The sequence below is a fragment of the Meleagris gallopavo genome, chromosome 5 (genome assembly GCF_905368555.1).
Source record: "Meleagris gallopavo chromosome 5, MGAL_WU_HG_1.1, whole genome shotgun sequence".
In the NCBI taxonomy this organism is placed as follows: domain Eukaryota; kingdom Metazoa; phylum Chordata; class Aves; order Galliformes; family Phasianidae; genus Meleagris; species Meleagris gallopavo.
Genome location: NC_139408.1, coordinates 52,893,629 through 52,912,961, shown reverse-complemented (window position 1 = coordinate 52,912,961; position 19,333 = coordinate 52,893,629). Strand labels below are relative to the sequence as shown.

Genomic DNA, 19,333 nt, shown 5'->3' with positions numbered 1-19,333 from the left:
TCAGACCAGGGGAGAGGCTACTGTTGCCTGCTGCTATATAACTGATGACTATAAACAAGATAGTGCCATACTCCTTAGGGAGGTTGGTCAAACACTGTCTCAGGGACCGAGAGTAAGGGTGAAATCCCCATGGCAGGAGGCTCCCGCATATCAGCAGGATCAGGCCCTGAACAGTCTCTGGAGACCTTCTAAGATCCTTTCCAACACAGTTTATTCTTTGACTCTGTCTTTATGAGAGTTGTCTGGGAACCATAAATGCAGACCCATTTTCCATCTGAAATAAGTCTTCATTTAGGATGCATAATTAGACCTCTTTCTTAATGGTAAATATCAACAATGAAAAACTTCACTGTCACCAGTAGTGATTTATAATGTGATTTTTTCAAGGGTATTTCCATTCCATACTTGGGGTTTAAAATAGACTAGGTGACCATAGATTATTACTTCTTTTAGACATTATGACAACACATAGCTAGTAGTAGCTAGCCTTTTGGTCAGCAGCAGCTGTTAACATGTCCTGTTAACATATTCTGCATATGCTGTGTTTGTTTTTCAGTGTTTCTTTTTAAGTTTTGAGTAAATGCAGAAATTCATATTTATTTTGTTTATTTATTTTGTTTTTTGAAGGGAGTTTCAAATCTATGCTATCCACAAACATTCTTTGTTCCCAAAATCTAGGAGCTGGATGCCATTGAATCTCATGTAAAAATGTTTGAGAAGGATGTTATGAAAATGAAGACAATCTTATCATCAGAAGATCTGTTGGAACTTTCTCCTAAAGACCAACTTAAGCATGGACAGGTCTGTGAAAACTCCTATGTAAGCTTTTTCCAGCAAAAGCCTGTTTTATGAATGCGTACTACAATGAATAAATTTTTAGTGTATGACTTTGAAATGTCAGTAGTACACATATGCTAACTCTCAGGTCAATGACAGTAATTACAAACATTATTTCAGCTACACACTTACAGTAACAAGTAGTGAAATCCAACAGGAGCACATTCGTTGGGCAAAATGCTTCAGGGGACCTGATCTCTGTGCTGTATGTGTCTTTTAGGAGATAACTCAGGACCAGACTCATGCTTGTCCAGGATGCTGGACATCTATTAGTGGTCAAAGGTCTTTAGATATTCTTCTGGAAAGTGTCTTCAGCTTTAGTTTCATCTGAAGGGAATAGAATTTATATATACCTAGACAAGTGTGCAAAATGAACTCTTAAATGAGACTGTTGGGATATTCCTTTAAGAAGCACAGTGCTGGTCTAACCTAGAACACTAAACTAAAGCACAGTTGATAATAATATACCATTAGACAGCCAAAGTGTTTAACTATAGTATACAAGTATTCCTGCTATATTTGACTCTTCCATTTTTGGGAGTGTTAGGACCTGGTACATTCAATAAATATTACTCCACTTATCATCAAGCAGTAAGTAATATGAAAGTCTGCAAATCAGGCCCTATTTTCCCAGAAATGGAGGAAAAATACAACAGATACTTAGAGAAATGTAGGCTGAAGTGACTCATCGCACACCCATTTCATGTATGCAGAGAACTGTAAAGGTATCTTGGCCAGATAGCTTTCTTTTCTATAAAAACTGAAATAAAGTAAAGCTTTATGGTATCTTTTCTATCAACTGCAGTCCACATTGTTAGCTGACTGACATGCAAAAAAAGTGGTTTCTGTTTTGGGGGAGGAATAAAAATGTTGTCATACCGCTCACAGCTTTGTTATCCAGGTAACAGTTCTGTAATGGCTACATTATGCAGAAAAACTAAAGTGATATTTCTTCTATTCACCCACTGCCTAATTTTAAGTGGAAACCTGGATAATATGCAAATAACAACAACAGAAAAATCCTGATGCAGACTGCTTGTGAATGAGAGAATAAACATCTCTGTTCCAGTTGTGGTTATTTTCGTGAAATCTTTTTGAGAGGGAGTCTAACAAAAATATTAGTAAGAAAAGGGCTCAGTGCTGTTATTTATTTATTTGTCCTTCTGAAGTTCTCAGATTTTAGATTTCTTCAGGATAACAAGGAACTTTTGAGTTGCTTTTGGATTCTGTTCTTCCAAACTGATCACAGAGTCTTCTATAGAACATGTGTTTTGTATATGTAGTATGTAATTGCACATATTTCTATCATCCAAAACTGGCAAAGGTGATTGTAAACTGCATCCACTCAGAATGAAGGGTTATGATGGCTTCAGATGTTTGTCCTTGTTTCTGTTTCTACTCATCACCATCTCAGCCGTGTTTCTCAGCAGTGATAGGGCTGTTTGTAGGACCTTCAGAAGAAGGTTAGCTTTAACACAGAGCATCTTATGGGTGGTTTGCAGCGCAGAAAAGAAAAACCTGAGATGGCTACAGTGACAGCAAAAAGATTAGGCCATTTTTTAAACTGCCTTTGTGACCAAGATTCAGTACTTTAAAATGACATGCAGTAAGATGTCTGAATATGACCTTTTTATTACTGTGCAACACTCGTGTATTTGTATGCAAACAAAGCAGAACTGTACATGTAAATTGTATCTTCCTCTTTCTTTAAAGAGCATCACTATGGATTTTCATTTATTTGTTCTAAGAGTAAAAAATTTTTCCTTCATAAATAGGAAACTCAAAAAAGTCTACTCTTGCACATCATGTGTGTAAATTTGATTTTTTTACAATTCACTAAATCATTCATCATCTATCCTGTATCCTAATAGGTGATACTTGACCATATTGGTCCTATGCAGAAGACCATTGTTCACATACAGTCCTATGAAGAAGACCTTCAGCTACCAGGGGTGAAAAAACAACCTGTTTCAGTCTTTCGAAGAGCAAGACAACTTTTGAGAGAATTGAAAAAAATAGAAAAAATTACTAAGGAACAAAATGAACTGCTGGAGGTAATTGATTTGCATTCATTGATGTTATTTAATTTCATAAAATATCACCTCAAATACCTTTATTTTACAGGCATGTAGTGCAACTACCATGTTTTCTATGTAATGTTTTGGGGGATGTTCTGACTTCTTGTGTGTGTGTAATTGCACATTACAGCATGACATAGTAGATAGAAAACTGAAATGAATTTCAGTTGGTGCATTATTTTTGCCAATTTGGTTTCCCAAGCCTACTGTAGTGATTTAGACCATGCTTCTTACTAAGCATTTCAGAGCCCAGATATACACAGACCAGCTAAAATGTGAATCTCTGCCTTTTGTTTTCAGATTGAGAAATTAAGGCATTCAAAGAACATCGCTCTTGTCAGGCTGAATCAGCACAGATTCTTGAAGGGAAAGTCCCGTCTCAGTAATTCGATCTGCTTTTACAATAAGGTCAACCACTTAGTGGACAAAGGAAGGGCAGTGGATGTAATCTTTTCAGGTTTTAGTAAGGCCTTTGTTACTATTCCTCACAGTATCTTTCTGGACAAATTGTCTAGTTGTGAGGTAACAGGTTCATGCTACACTGGGTGACAAACTGGCAGAACTGCAGAGCTCAAATAATTGTTGTGACTGGGGCTGTTGTGACTGGCCAGTCATTAGTGGTCTTCCCCAGGGCTTAATCCTGGGACCAGTCCTCTTTAACGTTTTTATCAATAATTTGGGTGGAGGAGTTGAATGGATCCTTAGCAGGTTTGCTGATGATAGTAAATAGGGAGGTGCTGTTGACTCCATGGAGAGTTAAGAGGCTTTGCGAAGCAATCTGGATAGTTTGGAGCACTGGACAAAATGCTCCAAACAGCATGGTAAAAGAGGTGATTCTCCCATTATACTTTGTGTTGGTATGGCCTCACCCTCAATATTGCTTGTAGTTCTGGGTCCCCAGTATAAAAGCCATGTTAAGATATTTGAAGGTATCCAGAGGAGGGCAACAAAGCTGGTGAAGGTTTTGGAAGGCACGTCCAATGGGGAGGGGCTGTGAGGGTGCTTGGGTTTTTTAGTCTGGAGAAAAGTAGGCCAAGTGAAGACCTCATTGTTCTCTGCAGCTTCCTGAAGAGGGGAAGTGTAAAACGAGATGCTGTGCTCTACTCCCTGGTCACCAGTGACAGGACATGTGGGAGTGCCACAAAGCTGTGCTGGGGGATGCTGTGAAAAGTACCTTTATCACAAGAGTGGTCCAACATTGGAACAGGCTTCTTTGAAAGGCGATTGATGCTCTGTTCCTGTCAGTGGTAGAATGTTTGGATAATGTTCTGAATAGTATGCTTTAACTTTGTTTGACTGCAAAGTGGCCAGCCAGTTGGACTAGATTGTCTCATTAGACCCCTTCCTCCTGTTCTTTTCAGTTTTAAAAGCATTGAGAGACAAACCCAAGCATGCTACAGACATGCATGTCTGGAGTTGAAAATAGACAGTGACTCTGAGATCTGTATGATCCCTAATGTCTTGGGGTTTTAGTCTTCATACCTTCTTAGGTCTGAAAAATTGATAAGGTAAAGCATACATATTTCAGATAAAAAGTTACCAGATTAAGTATTCAGTAGTTTTCAGAATACTTTTATCCCTTGGAATCCTGGTGCTTTGCCATTACTGAGTGTTACCATGAGACTTCTAACTTCTTTATGTAGAGCATTAGGTCAAGGTTTAGATTTTTTACCTTTTTGAAGCAGCTGTAATCTTTTTTTTTTTTTTTTGCTTAGCATTTGCCTTTATTTTATACACTTCCAAAAATCTGTAGCTGATTAAAATTTCTTTATGAGAAAACAGGCTGGAAAAATGAGTTCTTTGCTGCAGTGATATCCAGCTGTGCAAAAAAGGCTTTCCCATTCTATTGAGTGGGTTGAAACCAGCAGTGCTACAATATAAGTCTAACACCACCTAAGACATTACAAAAGATAAAGCTATTAAAGGATGGCACTTTTTAGGGCTGCATTAGAAAAATAGAAAGTATTCTAATAGACAGAAGGCCACACTGGAGACAGGCTACCTTTGCAGATACATACTTCTTCTTTTTTTCCCTGTTTTGTGAATTAGCTTGATGTTTTAGTGCTTGGATGTGGTTGCATGTATTTGCTATCCATATGGTAATATAGGAACTTCTGTATAATTAAGTTTCAGTTTAACACCTGAAAAAGTCTGAAGAAACAAAATCTGTAGTAGGTACTGCAGATGCTTCAGGGTAGGGTTTTAGGAGATTTAATGTGTGCTGCCCTTTGTGCTTCTTTTATGGCCTGTTAAGAGCCACACCTATCGCTACCTAAACAGTGTCATCAGGAAGAGGAGCTGGAAGCCACAATGTTTTACCAGCTCTCTGTGCAAAGGAGTGGCAGTATTTGCATATTTGATGATGTACTGTTGATGTTTTTTTAGTATCTGCCTTCGCACTCCTGGCAGTAGGGCCTATTCCAATAGGTCTACTAGTTGCTAAGAAAAGCAAAATTTAAGAGTGAAGTAAAGAGAGAAGCATTACTTCTTGGTACAGATTCAGTCCTACAAATATGATGTAATGTGTGCTCTTTCAAGAAAAGGATAAAATAAGATTTTCTGCTCCTTGATGGAAGATAGGGAATGGATGAGCAATCTGCAGGCAAGTGACCGTATTCATGTATTGGTCTGAGGGTGGAAATTGGAGTCTATATACAGAGTATTCTTTAGTTAGTCAAGTAAAATTGAGATACTTACTACTGAGCAGTTATGAGAATTTGAGAATGTAGGTATGGGTAAGACTCTCTTTTAGAAGAACTTTTAGTTTCTTATTTAAGCTGAGCAGCAGAATAACTACTTTTATTCCCCTTGTCTGATTCTTATGTATGTCATTAAGATTATAGACTCCAGTTAGATATTTTTCTTTCCAAATTGGCTTTTTTTTTTTTTAAGTGGGAAAAACACTTTCTTCCTTTTGAAACTTGTAAGTTAAAAACTAATAATGCAAAACTTTACTAACATGTGGGAGTGATTGCTATTGTGAAGAAGTGAATGAACAAGTAACATTATTGTTCATAGATAGAGATTCTTTGCTCTGAAAGGCAGAGCCTGTGGGTGCTTTGCAGACAAGTTATCCACGTCCCAGGCTGCTCACATGCTGCTAACAGCAAAGTAAGTTTAAGCCTGCTGTCTGCAGAGTTGCATTTTCTTCTTCACTATCTTTTGCAACCGCCTGAGGAAGAATCTATTGATATTCTCTGATTCTCAGCCCACATGCTGAAGAACAAAGCTACAAAATGTTTTGCAAATTAAATGTTCGCACAAAATATTATTATTTGTATATGTAACAGTTTCTTAGTTACCTGAGACATTGTGATAAGCTGTGGCAGGCAAACATTAGCAATGAATGTGGGGAGACTTCTGCATGGAGTGCTGATTGATGAGATTTTGCTGTTACTATCGAATGAATAAAAGTGAATTTGGCTGTTAATGACATATAATAAGCTTTCCCATAAGTCATGCAAGAAGAGGAAGCTCACACAAGGTGGAAATACTTATTTGATAGAAACTATTCAAATTGTTAGAAACTGTGGTTGGCTTATCTTCTGAGCTGCAGTTTCTGCCTGGACAGCACAGTTCATTTCTGGCCAATGCAGAGCTAGCTGGCAATATCGACCTGAACACTAATTAAAACAGGTAGGCTTTCTAACTTGATATGAAACCAGCCAACCCTATAATTTCTCTTTATTTTCAGCTTCTCATAAATTGTAGTAAATGTGATTAAATATGTTCCACTTTGCATTTTAAAATTGATAGTCCTACTCCAGAGTAGGCAATGATATCCTTCCAGGCAGAATTCTGAACGTGGTGAAGATGGAGTTCTGCAGATTTAGCAGAGCAAGTACAGTTTCTTTTACATCTAACTACTGAAGCAAGAGAGGTTTGAGCACTCTTTGGTGCAACTCACATTACTGACCAGTTTGTTTTTGTCCTAGTTAATACAAAATTATTTAAAGAGTTACCGTTTCACAGGAAGCTGTGAAGAAAACAGAAGAATGTGAGCAAGAAATTGAAAAGCTGAAACAATTCCTGAAGAATAACTTGGCTGAAAAGTCACATGAGTATCAGCCACATACTCAGAAGACTTCTTGTCCAGAGGTGGGTTTCATGCCATGCCCTAAATTTATGACAACATGTAGCACTGATGAATAGTAGTGTGCTTTCTCTCCCTGTTCCAGTCAAGCAGGCAATTGAATACTGTGTTGTGACTGTAGGTACATAAGTTGCTGTATACCAAAAGATATTATAATTAGTATTAGTTTCAAGTTGGGCATATGTTTAATATCACTGGTTTTGATGTGCTATTTGTGCCTGAAACAATCAACTTCCTGTGAAAATTAAGTGCTGTTTTCAGCTGTTGTGGTGAGACAATGTGCAACACTGATTGCTTGCCTGTGCTCATCATCCTGCTACATGTTAACTGAGGTAGCAGCTTGGGATAGTGCATAAGGAGAGCACTGTGTCCCTTTCTGATCACTGACCATGCAATGTTACTTTTGGTGATTCTGGTTAGGGTTAGATATTGTAGATTCCTTTCCTCGTCCTTGCTGACATGCTGTGTTTTCATCAGCTGGTAACAAATGCTGTTTTTTTGCCAGCAGTTGGTTCCTTTCTGTAATGGATGAATTGCTTATTTAATGCAAAGTAAGCAGTGTTTTAAAGACAGCACTGCAGAAGTCGGGAAATGACTGATCAAGTTTAATGAGTATTTTTATCAAGTGCCTCTGAGATGCTCAGCTTTTTGCAGTCAGCAGAAATACAATTAATAAACATACATTGTACTCACTTAATAACTATAATCACTGAGTAGTATCCTAAATCATAGTTGCTCTGCTTTCAGGTGATTGGATGTTGGATGCTAGTACTAAGCATGACTCATTTCCTGGCTCTCGTTTTTGTCTTTGAGCATAAGACTTTCTGTTTAATATCTCTTGTTTCAGAAGATCTGTTTCACAGTTGTAGCATTCCATTGATAGATGTGGCACTGGAATTGCCCATCTTATTGAGGGGCTTCAAATGAGGAAGTTGTGTCAGTAAAGATTTGGTTTCTTGCCTAGTTAAGTTTGCAAAGCAATAGTGATATTTGTAGTATAAAGTCTACTCCTGCCATAAAACAAATACAAATATTATTCCTAGCAAACATTTATAAATTTATGGGAAATTACAACTTCATGGGAGATTGCAACTTCTTCATTCCAGTGACTTTTTCTTGCTTTAACCTTTGGGAGATTTTGTCTTCTGTTTTCCAGTGTATAAAAGGAAAAAGCATCGTTGTCTTAGCAGAGTTTCCACAGCCTTTAAAAATCTGCTGGGTTTCCTGCCTTCACCCTCCTAGTTCATGCAGCCACAGTAGCATTGTTTATGGAGGAAGCTGTAGTAGAGACAAAAGCCAACAGTCTTACTGCTTTTATCTGTCACAGATTATTACTTGCGTAGTGTTATTCAGACCATGATAGAGCAGCGTCTGGAATCAGTGTCTTTATTATTTTAAGCCTAGCATCAAAGCTTGCTCTGATGGACAGGTCCCACTCTGCAATGGGGTATTTAGCTGATTTTTAGTTTTCTAATCAAGCCATAGTACTTCAAAGAGCTTTAGCACTTCAGTAATGAAGGGAGTGAGACATTTTATTGCTTACCCCATCTTGATCTGTTACTGCTTCTGCTTTCTTTGCTCACCTGGAAAACAAGTGGTGAGGAAAGATCCCTAGAAAAGGGCTCTGAAGGCAGAACACTGACTAGAGTAACAGTTATGAACAAGGAGGAAAGACAAACAGACTTGTTTCCCTTTTGTTAATGCAGTGTTATTTGGATTATTGTTTAGACCCTGCAGAACATTAAACATGTTCCTTGTACTTTCTGATATCTCCCAGGTCACATTCTAAGACATGGGATAATTCTTGTCCCTAGCTTTGTTACTGAAACCCTCCTTTTTTTATTGTTATTTTTTTGTTTGTTTGCTTCTGTTAACACAATTTATGCAAGGAAGACTCAGCCCTGAATTACCCCTAGTTATATTTGCCTTCATCTAGGCTATCCCAGTTGTTCTGTGTCAGGTTTCCAGAAAAGGTAGTTGAAAGTAATATCATCTGCTTTGACTCACAGAGTAATGTAACTCAGCTACATTCCCTCTGTCCTGAGGGAAACTCATATTCCCCTGGCTATGCAAGACCTAGTTTGATTCATTTATCCAGCCTTCCACATTTCCTTCCAGACTACCAACTTCGGCAGTACAGGTGGCAAGCGCCGTCCTGAACAGAATTTGCTGCTATTGTTTTGCATGTATCAGGACATTTCCTGCACTGGCAATGGGGAACTGTCCCAAAGCTATGAAAAAGGGAAGAGGGCAAATAGACCCATTCTCAGTAAGATGCAAGGTGTCATTTGTTACTTTACCTCTTGTTTAACTAAGAAAAACGCATACTTACAGATGTTGTTGCTCCTTAGGGAGAAATGGAAGCTATAAAAGAAGAAATCATCAAGCTGTGCCAAAGAAAGGAAGATATCCTTACCGGGATGAAGAATTCAATGTCTGAGCTTCACCAGCGCTTACAGGAAGAAGTGCCTGAACCAGGAGATGAGCCCACAGCCTCTGCATTTGGTGACTCGATTGGGACTGATGTTTCTGATGTGCAGGTGAGTGGAGCACCATTTTGTGATCACTTGCCCAGGAAATGAAGAAGGAAAGTATAAAGCCCTTCTTTATCCAGAAGGAGTGGCATTTGAGAGAGGAGCATCCCTGCAGCTGTGAAGCAAAGTTACTTTTCTCCTTTTAAATAGTCCCAGGCAGACTGGATATGATACCTGACTAGGAGAAGGCAGGAAGGAGGTGTGCCTCAGGTTGTTTTTTTGCATGAGCTGACTCAACATGGAGTTTACACTAAACAATCAGCAGCAAAATGTTAGATGCATAGTTTTACTGATGATGATCAGTCGTTGTGGATTTTTCAGTAAATTCAGCAAAATAAAATTTGTCCCAATTACATTTGTGATGTCAAAACATTACAAAATATTGAAAACTCCCAGTTTTTAGAGGTGTTCAGGAGATGCAGACTTATTAGTTAATAACTTATTGCTTTACTTAATTACTTATTAATTACTTTAATGTCTGGTGGCAAATGCTCAGTGCTTCTCCGAAAGTGGACCCCAAGTGGTAATTTTCTTTTAGAGTACAGGCAAAAGGGCAGAGGCTTTTACTCTTTAATGTGAGTGATTGAACTGTCTCTTTTGTGTATTTTGTAGCTGAAGAAGAGAGGACTGATGTCCCTTCTGCCCTGTTTAGATGAAGAGTCAGAAGATGCTTTCCACAGCAAGGTGAATTCAGTATATGTATTACATACACAGATATATATGTAAGATAAACTAGTTTGTTACAGATTATAAAAATGTGTAGATACGAAATAATTTAGAGTAAAACGAAGCCAAGTTTGTTTCACCAAGAAAAAGTACAAAGAAACTGAGCTTGAATCAATGTCAGTATTACACAGTAACTCATTCTGTGATTTGTGGTCCTGCTTTTGATGGGATTACTTATACAGTAACACCTTTTGCATGTGTTAGTAGCAAACATGAGCCTAAAACACAAGGTTTAAAAGTGGGTTTTCTTTCAGACAAAATAAGACAGCCTCTGGAGAAATGCTGGTTAGATTGTAGCCTGGCTACCCACTTTTCTTTGGTGCAGTTTTCTTTACATACTGGACTTGGGGTTATTTTCTTTTGTTTTTAGTGGACAGGAAAAGCGAGAGAGTGATTTGGTATACATTTTGTGTTTTTTTATTGTTTGTCTGTATGGCGATAGCATGAAAAAAACAGAGGATACTCTTGAGGTCTCTGGAGTGTCATCTAGCTGTTCATCTGGCAGAGCCGATTAAGCAAGGGTGGAGGTGAGATTTGGGAAACATAAGGTAGATAAACAAGGCAGAAAGCGAGCTAAGTGTTAGTAAAGGTTTGCAGTAATTTACATTGCCTGAAGGAACGCCTGAGCTTCGTGTTCACAAGCTAATGCTGAGTTGCTATTACTTTCAAAGGGAAGTACAGTCACGGAAATAGATGTGAGCTTCTGGCCCTCATTAAAATACAAGGAAAAGCATAAGGAAGACAGTGCAACCTCTTGGTCTTCTGGAACCTTGTCAGATGGTGGTGCACAGGTAATGAACTCAGATTTATTTCAACAGGGCTGGAACTCATCTTTGTGGAAAGTATTTGCAGAAGTCGTAGGTAATGCTGAAGTCTTTGAAGTAAGAGAACTGTAGAAATACAGAGCAGTAGCCTTATTAAGTTGCTCTGTCTTCCACATCACACTGAATTTTTTCATTTTAAGTGTTCTTTCCTGTTCTACAAACCCAAAGACAAAAGGGTGCATTTGTTAGCAGTGATTCATTCCATTAACTCCTGGGGAGGCAGTAAAATGTACGATTTGTTAGGAGATTATCTGTGGAAGAGATTCCTTTTGTCAACAAGAAGATCAACATCTAATATTCCTGACCAGCTTCAGTTTTGGTGGTGTTTTGCTATGTTCTTCACAGTGTCTTGACATTATCTGATGTGATAGCTGCAGTTGCTGCTTCCATGTATCTATGTTAAAGGCATAAGAGAACTTAACTCTGGGAATGTTCTTGGTCCAGGACTGCTATACACTGAAAAGCTGCTACTTTTTGAGGTCTCTCAAGCACAACAAGGCAGTAATGATCTAAATAGTTCCACTGTTGCCTCTTTCTCTACAGGATGCTGCTGAGATAGTACAATTGTGCAATAAAGACAATGAGGAATCATCTTTGCAAACTTCACAGAGGACAGAAAGCCCTGGCACAGGTCATGAAAGTCAAACTGTGGTGAGTTTGAAAATCCGAAGTAGGCTGAACAAGGTGACCTTCTGTATAACCCAGCTACTGGTAATGATAATGTTATTAGAGTTTATGGCAAGATTAATGATACGGCAGGATACCTGCAACATTAATGGGCTTCTTCAGATTGCTCCTTTGAGTGAAAATGGTTATGTTCTGATCTCCTTGAAAATTAAGTTTTCTAGGAAACGAGATGGAGTATTGTCAGGAAAAAAGATGCTGGCATTCATAAAGGTGTGAATGGAAAGATTATGATAAAATCTGCATCAGTTGTTGGATTTTGAAGTGGCAGTTAAAGGAGAAATGAATAAGAATAACCCTCCCATATTTTGTTGCTTTGTGGAAAACATGTGCAGTCTGAATGGGCAGCATAGGTTACATGCAGAAGAGCATATGGAGAGAGTCTTGAATAGTCAGTCCACCAAGGCCAGGAGCAAAAGACTGGTAGCAGAGCAGCCTCAGCTCTAGCTCTTAAATTCTAGCAGCATAGAAGAAGCTAGAATCCATCGTTGCCTGAGGCAGGAGCACGCTCCTAAGTCACTTTGTCTCTCAGTGCTCCTTGACTCCTTACATCATGCATGGCTTTCAATATATATAGTTTAATAATGAAAAGAAAGTGTCAAGGGAGAATTTGACATGCCCTTTTTTAGTTTCTCATTCCTATGCAGGAAAATAATACATAGCTAAATGCTAGAACTTAGTCAGCAGCTATTAATTGCATACTAATATTATAAACAATAGCATTCTGCCTCGTATGAATGAGTGTATCATATATGAGCTGTCTGTACACGTGATCTCTGTGTCCTTTTTCTTTGCTACTCTGCAGCGCTGTTGGCCTCTGCCAACAGGATGTTTGTAAGCTCCTTTTGCAAGCAAAGGAGATGAAGTCACTCCAGTCCCCAAGCACAGAAAGTGGTTCAGCTGAGCTCTCACTGATTCTCTGTGTTATACTGAGCTGAGATACTTACTGCACTGAGTAAATCTCAGTTGAGAGTAATTGACATTCAGACCCTTGTATAAGAGAGACTTCATCTCCAGGTCAGGCACCTAACAAGATAACATATACTGGTACCTCTGTGTGCCACCACCATGTTTGTCAGCCTCCTGTCTTGAGGGGCACCTACAACCTGTTGAACCCAGTGATAGAAAAGCTCAGCAGAGCAGTGTTCTTGAGGTGGACACAGCTGTTCTGTGTTCTTTGCAGAGAATGTGGTAAGGCTATGAGCCACAGTCCTTCTCTGCTCCTGCAGAGGAGGCCGTCCTTCCTCTATTCATGCCAGACAGCAAAAAAGTCTGCAATATTGCAAAATCTTTTCCATTTCAGAATTTTACTGCTCTGTGCCATTTCCACATGCTATATGACTCCCACTAGGAACTTTTTTTTTTTTCTGCTAAGTGATTTACTTAAAAGATCAGTTACTATTTGGAGTCAGGAAGGCATTTATTTTTAAAAATGCTGTATCTATTTTTTCCCTCAGAGATGTGTTGAAGTCTAGAGATCTGTGGTGTTGATTATATTCATCTTCTCCATTTAGAGCTTAAGTATACACTAACATTAATTTATTTCCACTATCTTGATGATTGCTAAATGATACAATTTCATTGCTCCTGCCATATTTTCCCTCCAAACTCAGTTCTAGCAGCCTACAATATAATGTAGAATTCAGAAACATGTTTGAACTATTACTTGTCAGGTAAGATTTGGTAACTGTCCACTCCATGTCCTTTGTGATCTCAGTCTGAGAACACGAACTCTTAGAACACGAACTCAAGATGTGTGCGTGAAGCTGAACATTGTTAGACCTGCACACAAAATACTGGTTTGTTTTATTCAACTGATTTGGCTGCATATCTGAATTTCTGTTTCTGTAAAGAAAGGGAATGAAATTTCCTGAAGCAGTGTTATTTACCTGGGGAAGGGCAGAGCATGCCAGAGATAAAAACTAAATGCTTCTGTATGCATGTGTGCTCTGTTTAATACTTGGTTATTTTTTGGCATTGTCAAAATACGTTTACTTTAGTGAACCAAACTGTTTTGCAGTCCCATTGGATTAATATATATATTTATTTATATAAAAAATAAATAATATATATATATATATAGTGCCCAAACTGGCAAAATATAATTAAATGATGAACTAGAACAAACAGATTGAGAACTAAAGCCAAAAATTTCAAGTGGAAGTTGAAGTAAACTGGTACTTTTATATCTTCAATTGCATGTACCTCAACAGACTTTCCTGTTTCAGAATATGTACATTCAGACTATTTCCTGTGTTTAATGACAATGCTGCAAGGTATCTGAGAGAGAAATCAGAAGAGTAATGATTGAAATAAGACACTGATACCTGAAACAGTGCATTTTGGCACTCTCATTTTAGCACAAGGCTAATGCACTATGGCCATCTAAGTGTGTGTGAATGCTCTGAAGCCGTGGGAGCAGTACGGGAGGCGTTGTGTTTCATTTACTTATTAACTTCTTTTATTTGCATTTGTGCGGATATATACAGACCTGTGCAGGCTTCTAAGCAACTGCTGGTATCTCCAAGCACTTTAGACTTCTCCTTATTACGGAAGTATGCAGTACTGCTTCTTAAAGCAAAGCAAGCAAGAGAAAATAATTACACAAGATAGACTTAAAAACACACATTATTTTTCTGTGTGATGTAGAGCCTGAATAAAACTCATTTGGCTGTTGGAGCCAAATGCATAGAAGGAACTTCTAAATGATGCACAACAGCTTGCTTTGCAGCTTTAAACTGCATTGCTCTTCCATCCAACTCCCACAGCAAAACATCTCTCCTCAGGGGAGAACTGGTTAATGGTGAGTCATCGTGCTTCCTGTGGCTCAGGTATACCTGTGCAGATGCAAATTGTGGCTGGAAACCTGTTACACCAGATCCTAGATTGCCTGCCTGCTGAATTTCCCTTCTTTTTCTTTTATCTTTAATTATTATATATTTTTTAAAAACTGTGAAGTTGGTGACAGAGTTGCTTTGGAGCCCTGTGAATGTGAAAGTTAAACATTTCTCACTGGTAAGGAGTGGGGAAAGAAAGGAAAAGAGAGAAAGAAAAAGAAAGCAATAGGTAGATAACTGTGTTGTTTTTTTTTCATGTGCTTTGCTTCAGAGTGTCACGCCGCCTCCTGTCCCCAACGCCACCCAGGGCCCTCGAGGGAAAGAGGGAGACCCAGAGGAAGCAGTGGATGGTGGTAGGCCCGAGCCGGGAACAATCCTCCAGGCGTGCAAGGCCCAGGTTGCTGAGCTGGAACAATGGCTAGACAAAACTAAGGTGTCCCTGGGCTCAGACCCCCAGACCCCCAAAATGCAACAGATGGTGGAACTGCAGCTTGGTGATTTCCAGGTAAGAGGGAGCAGCCTGTGTGCAGCTAGCCATCCACATGAGCCACCATTCCCGGGGGTTTGTGAACACAGGAAAGCTGCAGTTACTGGTTCTCCTCTTCCTGCTTATTCAGCTTCAGTACACTGGCAGACAGCCGGTAACTGCTGGGCTTCGGTTTCAGGAGCAGCTTTCCTGGGGCTCAGTTAATACCTTTTTTTAGGGTTGTACACAGTGGGATTGTTATACACCTGGAGGATTTAGTTTGAGGTCTGAATGTTTCTACAGCTTTTTTTTTTTTTTTTTTTTAGTTTAGTTTTGAAAATATGGCTTAGCAGAGTCTGCATCCTCTCTTAAAGGGCAGCTTTCTGTTAAGGGCAGCTTTCTGTTGGTCTCTGTCGTGATAAATCAGCAAGAATAAAGAATTTTTTTATTTTGTCTGGACATTTTCCATTTTTATTTTTTGCCCTGTGTAGGGCAAAAGACAGACATTCATCCACTTGAGTAGCCTATATTTGGTTGTACTGCTGTAGGTCTAGGACCTTCTTGCTCCAGGTGGCAGCAGAAGGAACAGGGTGTTTGTACCATTTGGAAATGGATGGAAACGGATGGAAGACAACAGAGCTGACGTAAAGTAACGGGCTGGGTGGTAGTCCTGGCACAGCTTTCTTTCTCTGGCACACAGATTAAAAGAAAATGTGCAGGCATGCAGCTTTGGAATTCCCCGCAGTGCCAGACCAATATCCTCATCTGCTTGACTGCTGAACTCTGGGAATTAAGATCCTGAATACATTTATGTAGCTGGCTGTATGTCAACCCCATTCAGGCTTTGTGTCAGTGTCAGCTTTGATAGGGCAGTCACAAGCAGTAAAATCAAGCAGACTTCAGGCAACACTAGGCCCTGTTGAGTTCCTGCCAGGTTTTAGCAGTCTGGCTCAATGTTAACACATGAACTTGATAGGACAGAGAAGCAGAAAAATGTTTTTCTATAATAATCAAGGTCTATGCAGAAAAATATCCAAAGCACAAAACAGGAGTGGTCTCTAGATGGATAGATATGATGTAGAACAATTAATTTATTGCAGTTGATTACTTTACTAAGAGTTGAGTTGTAATTTCTGTCTCCACATTCAACTTCATAAACATGAGTTTGAAGTAATGAAGAGATGTAATTTGATTCAGAACAATGTGAATCAGCAATAGAATCCCAACAGTTTCCAGTGACCTGGCTTAACACATGGTACCAGTACTGTGTTTTGGTAGTTTAGATTGGATGATTGTGTGTTAGGAAGGATTTCTTTATAGATGGGAAGAGCTGCTCAAGTGAGGTGGACTGCTGTCCTCAGCTCCACTTGGTCTTAGGATATGCATGTCCCTCTACTTTATCACTTCATTGAAAGCCCAGTGGCATTTCAGATGAAATACTCTCAGAGGTAGTTGTCATCTTAAACTAAGTTATAAGATTGTAAATTCATTCAGCTGAGACAGGCTTCACCTTTTGCTGATTCTGTTGTGAAGCCCGTAGCTCCTTGCAGCGGGGTGGAGAGTTAGACAACTCCTTAACTCATCACAGCAAGATCTGTGTGAGGTTTACCAGTCAACACCAATGATCTGTCAACTTCGTCTCCTTTTGGTAGGCAAAACTGTTTTTAGAACTTACGACCTCCTTTTAAAGGCTAGTCTCCTTTTAAAGGCGACATTGGCGACATTGTATTGTAGTATGAGCAGAAATTCTGCCATACTTCTGGTTGATGTGATAGAAGGAATGAGAACTGGCCTTACAGTGAGCATCAGGTCAAGGATTTTTTCCTCCCTTATCACAGTTTTGAAGTTTTAGTGGTGCCTTGGCCTCACGGTGAGGTCTGTTTAGCTCATACATCCATGGAACTTGACCCTTCCCAAAGATGATGTAGTCAGTTTGTGCTCTGCCTTCTTCTCCAATGTGGTATGTTGTCTTCTTAGTTATTCCAGATGAAGTCTATTGGTAATTTCTGCTTCCCTTTCTCATTACTTAATGTCTGAGTTATACAACTTCCCACACAGACTGTTTTCTGAAAGTTTTGTCTTTAGCACTGTATTAAATGCACTTTATTGTTCATAGCAAAAAGAGACTATAATAGAGAAAATCCAGGGAGTTTGATGCTATTGCTAATTTTTCTTCTTTCTGTTCATTTTAGATAGGGTTAAGTGTAAGCACTGTCTTTAAGAATGTTATCGGGAAAGGAGTATTGTACTTCTAAGAATGAATAATTGACTCCTGTCACTTCTAGGTGATGTTATCAGAGATTGAACAAAAGGTTCTTAGTTTACTGGAAGATGGTGGAAACAGTGCAGGCCACCAACAGGAGGCAGAGGATCTTTCCTTGAAGCTGAAGGAAGTGAAGTGTAATTTGGAAAAAGTCCAGATGATGCTTCAGGATAAATACAGTGAAGAGCAGGTAAAGCATATGAGTTCTGTGCTGAGGAAAAGTGAGAGTTCTGTAGTAGCACAAGAACAGTTGGAGCTTACCATGTGAAACAAGGAAGAGGGAAGAGTCAATCAGAAATGTCAGACTTGTTATTTTTCCAGTTTGCACTGCGATATGATTATTTTTCATTTGCAGTAAGTAGTGGGACTTCCAATGAGTCTCTGAGCTGCATCTTTTCAGCTTGAAGTGCTCAGTGGCAGTAGTTGAGATTTTGTGAGGAATGCAGGAAAAGGATAAAAACGTTTGGTGATGTTTTTTCATTTGCTTTCTTTCAAAATACCATCATGTTTGTGATAGTATCGCAGCAGACAGGCCTTAAGGCAGTAACTTTCTTCAAAGAACACCTAAGTGGCATGAGCAGTGACTCAGCTTTCCAGTACCACAGCCCCCCACCTAGACCTGGACAGAAACTGGACAGAAGTGTTCGCATGAGTACCAACTGCTTTTGCACTGCTGATTTTGTTTATGAGTGTTCCAAACCAGCTTTGCTTTTGCTATTTCCCCAAACTGCACATGGAGGTTCCGGCCTCTTTTCAAGTCTGGAAGCCTTCCCACAATGGGGGTCTCTTTACAGATTCCCAACAGGGAGAGGATTGACCCAGAGTCCCTCAAGATGTTGCATTCCAATGGCTCCAGCATGCCCCAGCTTGGCCTCGCTGAACAGCCGTTCCTCCAGCAAAATGGCTTCCAGCACCCACAGGTGATTCTTCTGCCTGACCAGGAGTCAGGCTGTATGTATGTAGGGGGCTGCTGTGTATATTGCCTGCTGCAGCTTTCACTGTGGGATCAAGTCTGCCAAGGGCAGGCACCTTATATGCCTCTCCTAGAGGATTTGGGGAGTCAGAGGGGATGGAGAAAGGCTTCCAAGCCCTGAAAACTCTTTTTTGTCCAAAAGGTTTATGATCCTTACAAAATTGGATGGTACCCTTGTCTTTTATCACAATGATTCAAATGGCATCGCCCACCCGATTTCCTGTGTTTAAAGCACTGATGTATTTTTAAATCTGAAACTGTATACTGAAACTGCTTTTGCAGTTTTGCACTTGGGCTGGAGGAATCCCAGTCATTCATACAAACTGGAAGGAGCAGTCCTTGAGAGCAGCCCTGCAGAGAAGGACCTAGGGGTCCTGATGGATGAAAAGTTTAACATGAGCCAGCAGTGTGCTCTTGCAGCTCGAAAAGCAAATGGTATCCTGGGCTCCATCAGAAGAGGGGTGGCCAGCAGGGACAGAGAGGTGATTGTCCCTCTCTGCTCTTGTGAGGCCCCATCTGGAGTGCAGAGTCCAAACCTGGAGCCCCCAGAGCAAGAAAGACAGGGAGCTGTTGGAGAGAGTCCAGAGGAGAGCCACAAAGGTGATCAGGAGACTGGAGCACCTCCCCTACAAAGACAGGCTGAGGGAGCTGGGCTTGTTCAGCCTGGAGAAAAGAAGGCTGCGGGGTGACCTCATTGCAGCCTTTCAGTATCTAAAGGGAGCCTACAGACAGGAGGGGAATCAACTCTTTGGAAGGGTTGATAACAGCAGGACAAGGGGAAATGGTTTTAAGTTGAGAGAGGGAATATTTAGGTTGGATGTCAAGGGGAAGTTCTTTACAGCGAGAATGGTGAGGTGCTGGAACAGGCTGCCCGGAGAGGTTGTGGATGCCCCGTCCCTGGAAGTGTTCAAGGCCAAATTGGATGGGGCCCTGGGCAGCCTGGTCTGGTATTAAATGAGGAGGTTGGTGGCCCTGTGGCAGGGGGTTTGGAGATTCATGATGCTTGAGGTCTCTTCCA

General features: G+C 39.9%; 1 protein-coding gene across 9 annotated transcripts in view; it reads left to right on the top strand.

Annotated features, from left to right (window-relative positions):
* SYNE2 (spectrin repeat containing nuclear envelope protein 2) overlaps window positions 1–19,333 on the top strand; it is a 174,777-nt gene that overhangs the window by 89,971 nt on the left and 65,473 nt on the right. For 6 of the 9 annotated variants that reach the window (XM_085225782.1, XM_085225784.1, XM_085225781.1 and 3 more), the window contains exons 61-70: window positions 679–801; window positions 2,709–2,891; window positions 6,888–7,013; window positions 9,360–9,548; window positions 10,155–10,226; window positions 10,940–11,059; window positions 11,636–11,743; window positions 14,885–15,118; window positions 17,365–17,532; window positions 18,137–18,262. In XM_085225782.1, the coding sequence (XP_085081908.1) occupies window positions 679–801; window positions 2,709–2,891; window positions 6,888–7,013; window positions 9,360–9,548; window positions 10,155–10,226; window positions 10,940–11,059; window positions 11,636–11,743; window positions 14,885–15,118; window positions 17,365–17,532; window positions 18,137–18,262 (1,449 nt within the window). The remainder of the gene's footprint in view (window positions 1–678; window positions 802–2,708; window positions 2,892–6,887; window positions 7,014–9,359; window positions 9,549–10,154; window positions 10,227–10,939; window positions 11,060–11,635; window positions 11,744–14,884; window positions 15,119–17,364; window positions 17,533–18,136; window positions 18,263–19,333) is intronic. The other 3 variants (XM_085225786.1, XM_085225785.1, XM_085225787.1) reach the window with 3 other exon arrangements.